This window comes from Musa acuminata, chromosome BXJ3-7, assembly GCF_036884655.1.
Source record: "Musa acuminata AAA Group cultivar baxijiao chromosome BXJ3-7, Cavendish_Baxijiao_AAA, whole genome shotgun sequence".
Lineage (NCBI taxonomy): Eukaryota > Viridiplantae > Streptophyta > Magnoliopsida > Zingiberales > Musaceae > Musa > Musa acuminata.
In genome coordinates, this window is record NC_088355.1 from 1,704,679 (window position 1) to 1,714,380 (window position 9,702).

At 37.1% G+C, this 9,702-nt stretch overlaps 1 protein-coding gene across 2 annotated transcripts; it reads left to right on the forward strand.

Annotated features, from left to right (window-relative positions):
- The first annotated feature begins 834 nt into the window (after positions 1-834).
- LOC135584985 (probable transcription factor At5g28040) lies at positions 835-4,848 on the forward strand. Of its 2 annotated transcripts, XR_010497978.1 has the most exons (3): positions 835-2,208; positions 4,337-4,443; positions 4,512-4,848. XR_010497978.1 is itself a non-coding variant. In XM_065158605.1 (2 exons), the coding sequence occupies exon 1, from the start codon at positions 949-951 to the stop codon at positions 2,200-2,202; it is 1,254 nt and encodes a 417-aa protein (XP_065014677.1). In that variant the 5' UTR covers positions 835-948; the 3' UTR covers positions 2,203-2,208; positions 4,337-4,848. The 2 variants fall into 2 exon arrangements, 1 of the variants encoding a protein (XP_065014677.1); XM_065158605.1 differs by having other exon boundaries at positions 4,337-4,848.
- The last annotated feature ends 4,854 nt before the right edge of the window (positions 4,849-9,702 follow it).

A 9,702-nucleotide genomic window follows, 5' to 3' on the forward strand; every position in this document is an offset into this window, starting at 1 on the left:
ATATTTATCATCAAATCTGTTATGACTTAATTATAAGCCTTAAACTAGGAACATATTTTTTTTAATATTTTAGACTGTAAAACTGTTTTATAAAAAAATCAATAATCATTGATTTAGAGCTCTAAAAATTCAACTGAGAATTATATTCTCTATAAACATGAGAGAAAAAATCAGGAACAAATTATTCATTACATCTCACTCTCCCTCTACTAAATTTAAAATTTTATAAGATATTAATAAAAAAATTAAACTCTAATTTTAATTTTTTTTACAGGACTCATTCTCTTACTTAGAATTCAGGACATATGATTATGAAAATCTTAAAAATACTTGTATTTAAAAAAAACAATTAAGATGGATGAGAATCCTATATCTATACACAAATAAATTAAAATAACTTTTAAAATCTCAATAAAGGCAAACCGATCAAATGCTTTATTTTTTATAATAACTTTTAAAAAGAAAAAAAATTATTTTGATTATTGAATTATATATATAATTGGGTTTATTGATTGTTTAATTAAATCAAAAATATTTTAACACTAGGATACACATTGCCAAATATGATCAATCTAAAAGATCCTATTCTTTTGTATCAACAAATTACTTCAATGAGTGTAAGTTAGAATAACAAATTGAAATTTGTGTATTGACATGTGAAGATTACCAATAAATAACTGGCTCGTATTGCCACGTCTTTTTCGAGGGCACATCTGCACCGTCCAAAGGTCATCCTACGGTGGAGATTGACGATCGGCCGCTAATACGTTTGATCCCGCATCTACGAAGTGAGCCATCAGTCGTCACGTACGCATCCGCTCTTTACACAACCCATTGTGATCAAACCCTAACCCTAATTTAAACTCGAATTCGAGCCCAAACCCAAATCACCTCTTGTTTTCCGTCCTGTACTGATCCGTTCGCGGAAGAGCAGAAGCGGGAGCAGACATGCGGACGGCTGAGGAAGCCGAGCAAGAGCGCGCTGTATTCGAGGACGAAGAGGACTCCACTTCCGGGAGCGACGACAGCGAAGACGACAACGATGGCAACGGCCGGGCCCCGCCGCCGCCTCCGCCGATGCAATGTCAGACGGTGCCGCTCGCCGGCAATGTTGTCCCTTTGGCGTCCTCCCATCATGTCGGAGACCCTAACCCCAACCGTATCCCTAATACCTCCGGCCCTGCCGCCGCTGCCGCCCCCCAGAACGGCGCGAACCCGGTCGTTCGTGTCTCTGCAGCCATCTCCACTCCTTCCGGCGCTGGCCTCTTCATTTCATCCTCCTCCGTTCCAGTCTCCGTCGCCAGTGCCTCCGAGGAGAGGAGGTCCCTCGCCGTCGTCTCCTTCGATGAGTCCCGCCGGCTTTTCCAGCGACTTTGGACTGACGAGGAGGAGATCAAGATCCTCCAGAGGTTCTTGGGGTTCACCTCGAGGCGAGGTACCACCTTCGCCTCCCACCAGTACGACACCGGCCCCTTCTATGAGGAGATAAAGAAGCAGCTCCACTTTGAGTTCACCAAGAACCAGCTTATTGAAAAGCTCCGCCGTCTGAAGAAGAAGTATCGGAACTGCGTCAGTAGGATGCGGTCCATGGGAAAAGACTTCGCCTTTAAGGGCACCCACGAGCGGGCCATCTATGACATCGCTCGCAACATCTGGAGCGCAAGCGTCAAGAGGGCCCACGAGAGCGATGACGAGGACCTGAATGCCCCAAGCGACATCATGTCCAACGAGATTGTTACGGTTCCTATTGATGAGGGTCCTTTAAGTTCTGGTAGAACGATCTCGAGATCAAGAAGGCACTTGAGAAGAAGGGTGACTGAAGGGACTGCAGCTGCGGTTGCATTTGGGGGAGTTGGCGTGGAGAATTCCACCTCGGTGATGCACACATCTTTTGCTTCGGCATCCAATGTGCCAAACATCATAGAGGAGACAGTGAAGAGCTGCCTCTTGCCGCTATTTAAGGAGCTGATCAATTCCATTATTGGGGGGCCTCTGGGCTCAGGATTTAGTCCAGGGACATCACCATTGAACCTGCTGCCTCTGAGCCTTGAAGGTAGTTCTTTGATGGCTCCAGGGATGCCTGTGGATGACAATTGGAGAAAGCAGCAGATTCTGGAACTGGAGATTTACTTGAAGCGGCTAGATCTTGTATGGGACCACATCAAGTTGACATTGGATGAGCTCAAGTCTGCAGGAAGCTGATTAAAGGTCTTGCTGGAAAGCTTGTAGCTCTTAGTGCAGGCTCCTGCTTTTATTTATGATTCTTGTTTATCTGGATGGTAGTGGTTATAGTTGACTGCTAAATTAATGATGCTCTCCCTAATAATAGTCTATTTAGTGTTTATTTCTTTTGGTAATTCTATCTATCCATCTTTTTCCTTTTGGAAGAAGACATAGGCAAAAAGGAAATGTACATATTTTACTCGTATCGTTCTCATCTGCATGTTGCTTATGTTTAATATATATATGTCCCCTAGATTTTGATTTCGCTTCATCACCATTGCTGATTGGATGTGACTACTTGTTTCTGCTACGACGTTGTCATATTGTGATAATTATGAATAACTAGTGGAGCTCTAGAAATATATGGATATGTGAAGTGCATAAGACATTGCCACTTAGCATTTGATGAAATGATGTAGGATTACATTACAAAACGTTGTTAGGCATGTCTGTTGGTTCTGCAGATGCTTAATCTTGAAGCTATAGCTACTGGCTTACACAGTGTAGACCCAATTTATGCCCAGGTTGTGATTATTTTCACTACAAGGGAGTAGGATTTAATATGTTTAATAATACAAGGGGAGGCTCTCTGTGCTTAGTCCTACATGGGACTCCGAATGATGATCTATATCGAAGATCTTTCTACCTAATAGCCCTGCACCAGAAAAACTGAAAATGAGATCTTTTAACCCATAGCGCTGCATCAGAAAAGCTGAAAATGGGTGGAATTGTCAGACTAGGATGGCCTAATATGGATAACATGTGTTTAATACTTGGTTAATTACAAATATGGTGTTTAACTGTCGTGTGTGAACTCATCCAAGCACATAACTGCCTGGTGCATAATTTTTTATTGATAATTTACAGGTAACAATTTACAACATTGGCCATTGTATGTGGGTGTTCATGGTACTGCACAGCTCATATTTTTTATTGGATTCAGAACTATATTATAGTGTATATTAAAATATTTAATATACTGTGTTAATAATAAATGGGAAATTTTTTGTCTATGGTCAATCAACAATCTATACGATGATTTCTTAAGAAATCTTAAGGTCTAACTGATTTCTATAATCATGGGTCGTACATTAGTTTATTAAATAATAGTAATAATGAAACAGCAGCCGCAAGTAGGAAATATAAACTACATATTTGATCATATGAAGTGTGCATATGGGCCCCCACGGGTATGTGTGGTTTATTCTGATGCAATTTACATAAATAGATGACAAATTGAAGCCACATAGGTCTTCTGACAGTGCAGTCACATGTAATGCACACTGTATTTGGTTCATTGCAAATAAAAAATATTTGTAATGAAATAATTTGTCCTAGGAATTGTTAAATATTTTTTATTCTTAAGACGATAACCAATTCTCGGTGCTCTGACAGATAGCACCGAATTGTATCACGTGTTTTCATATTCTTAGGAGGTTTTAGATCAATACTGATTGATTCCTTAGCATGTTTTAGGGTAAAGCTGAGCGAACTTAATCCATCTCTGTTGATTTGATATGGGATTGGATTGAAACACCAAAGCAGCAAAGCTTGATGTTTTAAGGTGTTACATGCTGCTGAATTTGGACATTACTTTAATATTGCCTTGTATGCTTTTCTTCAGATCATTAGATTGACAAAAGAGACAAGATTGAGTTTTTTAATTAAAGATCTAGTACATTGCTTGATGCGAGGATAACATTATCTTCTCCACGAGGAAGCCCATTTATTTATTGTAATTGTTTAGCAAGAGATCTTTGCTCTTTCTATGTTTCGAGCAACATTTGAAGTTGATTATGCTGATCAGTTTTCCTTATATGTGTGATATCAATATATTGCATCTTTTAAATAGTTTAAGACCTCGATTTTAAAAGTCTATATGTTTGTTGTCAGTTGTTTGACTTAGCTGTTTGCATGATTATTTAGCAATGACTACTGGAATGTAAGTAAACTTGTATTGTGGTTCACTTGGAGTATTCTTGGAAATTACTTGACTTGTATCTGTTCTCGCGTTAGTAATTTGAAGAGTCTCGTATGTCGAGAAACAAAGGTGTCAAGCAAGTTGATTTTACCATTTTTCTTCTTCTTACAAACTATTACGTGAATCTTGCAGATGACTTACTTTCTGTAGAAGCGAGGGAATAGGACTGTGATTGCAAAGCTTTTCTTCATAGACACTCAGATAGAAGACTGGGTAGACAACCATTATTGTCTGACCGGGTAGCCCTTTTAGAATTCCAAAGTTTCTTCATATCAAATTGTTCCTAAGACCGATAGCCATTTTGCAGAGACAGGCTTTCTTGCTTGCACCGACTCTGTTGGCATTTGTCAAAGGACCGTGGACATTGATGCTTCAAGATAGATATGGAAATTTTGAATCTCCCAGGTATTTTCCTTGGACTGGAAATTTTTAGGTACCTTTTAACTGTGAGTATTTTGCTAAGGATATAATTGTCATTCCCTTTTCAGAATAGAGAGCTTAATGTGAAAAAGAAAAAAAAAATCATATTATCCAGTGATGGATGAGGAACTGTTAGCCTCATCAAGAATGAATTGTTTTTACTTTGTGATGATGGCTACAGAATCGATTGAAGTTGATATGAGACTCTTGTTTCGGTGAATGTCTTCCTGTGTACTCCGAGGGTTTTTCATGGACTTGATTAGAGATTAATTATCTATGTTCAAAGGAGTTGTTGATCTTCTGTAAATGGGAGATTGGTGGAAGAGGAATGTGCTTTAGTGCGAAGCTTTCTTGAAGTAAGTAGATTATTTGCGCTAGTATTTAACCAATTTTGAACTTTCATACGGTATAGAATTTGAAATTAATATTTGAGATTTAAAAAATATATATTTAGGCATTTGTTTGGTGAACGGGTCGGGCAGCTTAGTCTGACTTGGCTGGGTCAGGATCACAGGCGGGTTAGTCTTGACCTGAGTTGGTTAGTCTGGATCTCTATTTATGTCAACTTTAGAAAGACAAATGCATAAAAAGATTTATTTGTGCGATGGTTTGTCTCAAACAAAGTTGATAGGTCAACTAGTCCATATTTGGTATCATAACCGATCTAATATTTGAGCATATTGAAAGGACTCGAGTAAGAAAGAGATATTCATAGATGAAGTTAGAGGACTTGTCATGACGTGGAGTCATTATTGGACTATACCTCACATGCACCATATTATGATTTGATTTGGTTACGTTGGGTTTTGACGAGGATGTTAAGCTATTAAGTGGGGAAAATTATAACACCTCGAAACATATTATGATTTGATTTGGTTACGTTGGGTTTTGACGAGGATGTTAAGCTATTAAGTGGGGAAAATTATAACACCTCGATTAGTTTCGATCAAAAGTGATTTATAAACGTTTGATGAGTGTACTACTGTTAACTTTAGTTTAAACATTTTGACCAATGATTTGAGTCAAACAAAATTGATAAATCAATTAAAGTTATGATATATTTTACTCAATGCGATTGATAGGACTAGAGTATCCCTTTTATAAGTAATACATTAACATAAAATATAATCCACATAATGTGTTCGTCTACAATAAAAAAATATCTAAACTATCTTAGACATAAAAAATTTAACTATCAAAGTGTCCAGTATCCTTTCTGCATAATCTATTAGTTTAGGACATAAGTATCGAAATATTTGGCAAAGTATGTCATTGCGTATAATACATCCACTCAAGACATAAAATATCCTAATAAGACAAACGCATAATAGATCGACTCGACATAATTATCATAGTGACTGGCTCAATCGGCGCAAGTAATACCATTGATGCATAGGATAGATGATAAGAATATATTGTTAAGTTAATTATGTGCTAATTAGGCTTTTAATATGTACTCAAAAAGCTTATATGAAAACATATATTTTTTAGTTAAATTTTTCTATACCATTAGAACATTAAACTCAAGGGCCACACTAACCAATAACTTGCAAGATATTGGTGAGGCTCAATCAAACTTATTAGTCTTGTCAAAGGTTGAGGGTTTAAGATGATAGTTAGTTTAATTAGTAAGGACTTTGATAGTTTATCGTAAAGTCCTGAAACTCATGGTTGATAGGTTTTTTTCTCACTTTATACTTTCTATAGAAAACATGTAAGCTATTGGCTTCAAAAGATTACCATAACTACACACAAATTAATTTATAGTCTAACATATGATTCTAATAAACTATTGATACATCATATATATAGTCGACACCTAATCAATAGTGTTACTTGATTTTAAAGAGAAATATTCCATCTAGACGGATGTTCAATCAAGACAGTTGGCATAACTCAACTTCCTCTTATGTCTTCTCTATCTAACACTCCTAATGTGGCATCTCCTATGTCTACTACTTTAGTTCAAATTTGCATTCTCCTAATATGTCTCTTGCATTTGTAATTCAAATCGACATATATTGATGCTCGTGCATCTCCTATGTTTGACACTAGTAATTCATTTAGATATGTCTTGATGCTCTTGTGCATCTTCTATATCCGATATTCCGATAGCTTAACCAAGCTAGAGCACATATATATTTCTTGACTTAGATAATTGTTGTTAAGTTTCCAAACTTATATTGTGCTATGTGCTTTAGCTTGGGTAAGCTTTTTGGGAAGTATGATGAGAGAGCAAATGATGTAGTTATAATTGATAATCAATTAAAATTTGACACATGAGATCTAGTCAAGCTATTGATGACCGATTGAGGTGCAACATATATAGATTAGTGGGTTATTACAGCCCAACTAGCATGACATGATGACACCAAAGTTTGCCCATAGGGTTTCGTTTGACTCGCAAGTCAACTATCGAGGAAGAAAAACATAAGAGTGGCCAATTCAGATTATTTCATAGAGTCATCCCTTCAATGTTTTTTCTAGGCCTTGTTAAATAAGATAATTCAACCTTCTTCCTCTTAAAGTGAAATTAGTCCTTTTGTCAAACTTCGCCATAATAAAATCTATAAAAATAATTGGCATATTCTTATTAAGTCTTACTCGATTATGATCATCAACTTAATATGAAAAAATCGATTTGACTTGACATATCTAGTTTATTTATTAAGTCTGGATTGGCCAAAAATGATGGAAATGGCATTATTCCCCATTACAATTATGGTTAGAGCTTGTCCATGTGGAGGAGTAATGTCCATCTCCGAAACTTGATAGTTGCTGTCTTTTGGTGCTTTATATGCTTTTGCCTAATCATCGAGCATAAGAAATACTTCACCTAATTAGGGTGAACATGACACCTTGGTGCCTTCCTTCCTGGGCATATGCATTATGCGCGAAGATGCTTTCTTAAGTTAGAAATGCATTGGGCATATTGATATTTATGCCTTGCCTCGAGTGGATACACTATGTGTGGAAAGATATTTTATTGGATTACAGAGCCCTTGATGTTCTAATATTAATATTTTGGATGGACGATGAAACTTTGCATATGAAGATTGTTTTCATAATTAAGATGTATCATGTGTTTACAAGCGTAAAATCTATGATATACTATATGTAATGCGGAAAAACTTTTATGCTATGATTGAAATCAAATAACATTAGATTAGATTTACGATGCATATCTTTTGATGTTATCTGAAAAAGATGTCTGTATGATCTGCAAAGGTAGAATCTGAATATCATAGTGATGTCGATTTGCAAAGAGAACTATATACTCTTTTTTCTCTCATCTTATCTTTTTACTCGATCACTTAGATTGATGGATTAGGGAGGTTGAGAGAGAAATCGTAATATCTTAATTACGTCTTTTATAACATGTCTATTTATAAGTAAGAACAGAGAGTTTAAGATAATTTATTATGAGAGTTTCTCCCATCAAGAGCATCCCCTAAGGAATTCTACTATGGACTTCATTTTTATTGATTAATATTTATCATCAGAATCTAATTGATTTTATTATATATATTATGTAATTATAAACGACAATGCAATCAAACAGTGCTTTGATGATATGATATGATACAGGCACCAATAAGCTTTGTACATGTGCTGTCAATATTAGTATAAGCGAAGGAGATCCCTAGCGAGAGAATTGGTTGGGTCAAGTTTCAACGGGCCAAAGAAGTTTTGGGTATGGATCTTTCTTGGGCTGATCAGGTCGGGCCCATAATTGGTTGGGTCAAGCTCTTATTGGGTCGACCCCTTGGTGGGCCACGTTTGGCCCATCACAAATTGATTCCGCTGCGGTCAGGTCAGTTCATGACGGGCCCATAATTGGTCGGGTCAGCTCTTATTGGATCGAACCCTTAGTGGGCCTCGTTTGGCCCATCAAAAGATGGGTCAAGTCGAACTTACCCTGGTAAAGTCGGGTTGGGCTTGATCAAAGTTAGGTCGGACTGTTGACTAGTTGGGCTCGGCCCGTCGGTAAGGTCGAGTCCATGGATTTGAATCAGTCGCTTGTGTGCTCGTCTTGGTTGGGTGTCAAGTGCAACCCAGACATTTTTATGCTTAACGTTATCAAAATTATCATCAAATTCAACCAGTACAAGTTTGAGATGATCTACCTTCACAGCAACGTAGCTTTCATGATTGTTTGCCTTATTTTCCATTTCAAATCAGATATAATTGCCCCATGATCAAGTTGACTCAAGTGTTGTTCGTTCGGTGATCACCGACTAGTCTGGTTTGATAACTATGGATGGTTGTCATAGTCATGCTTATTAATGTTTGTAGGCATGAAGCGATCAAGTCTCAGCCAGCTAATAAGCCTTTGTGATCCATCTCAAGTCTGTTTCATTGACCGTAAACATAAATGGATATCCTGATAGCAGATAAGATTTTCTAGGAAATCTCTCTAGAGGGAAATCCTCTTTTCTGTTGAAGGAAGGGAATATTAATGCATTCAAGCTTCATAAAGCTTCTTCAATGATTCTTCTTATCTTTTATTTTTTCCAACAACATATCCAACTATGAATTTACCATACGATCAATTAAATTATTCGAGGATCCATGAACAGTTGTGGCCTTAGTTATGGTCACACAAAGTCTAGCTATGATCGAGGCAATGTCATGTCGTATGATGTGCACACGGTTTATGGCACGTTGATGTGGTTAAACGTCGCATCGTCGTGCTTAATTTATTAGCATACCATGTGATTGATTAAAGGAGATATCAATGACTTCGTTCGAGTCCAAAGCAGATGTGAAATGTTGATTCGTGTGCATGAAACCAGTGATACTGATGCAGAGAGCTCGGCGGGCCCATTCATAGAGACACCACAACGAACATAGGTTAGAGTGGCTGCTTCTTTGCATTGACTTAATTTGTTGTTGATTACTGGTAGCACAGCTCTCGACTGCAGAAATAAGATTACGTGTGCACGTCCAATCCCATCGATGCTCGAATATAAAACCTATTATTTACTGTTTTAAATTAAATATTGATTCTTTAATATACGAGATTAATTTTGATGCAACTAATAGACTATAGCATTCATGTGCAACAAATTACATAT

Excerpts from the sequence above, each read along its gene's own strand:
- LOC135584985 (XM_065158605.1), top strand. The coding sequence starts at position 949 with ATGCGGACGGCTGAGGAAGCCGAGCAAGAGCGCGCTGTATTCGAGGAC.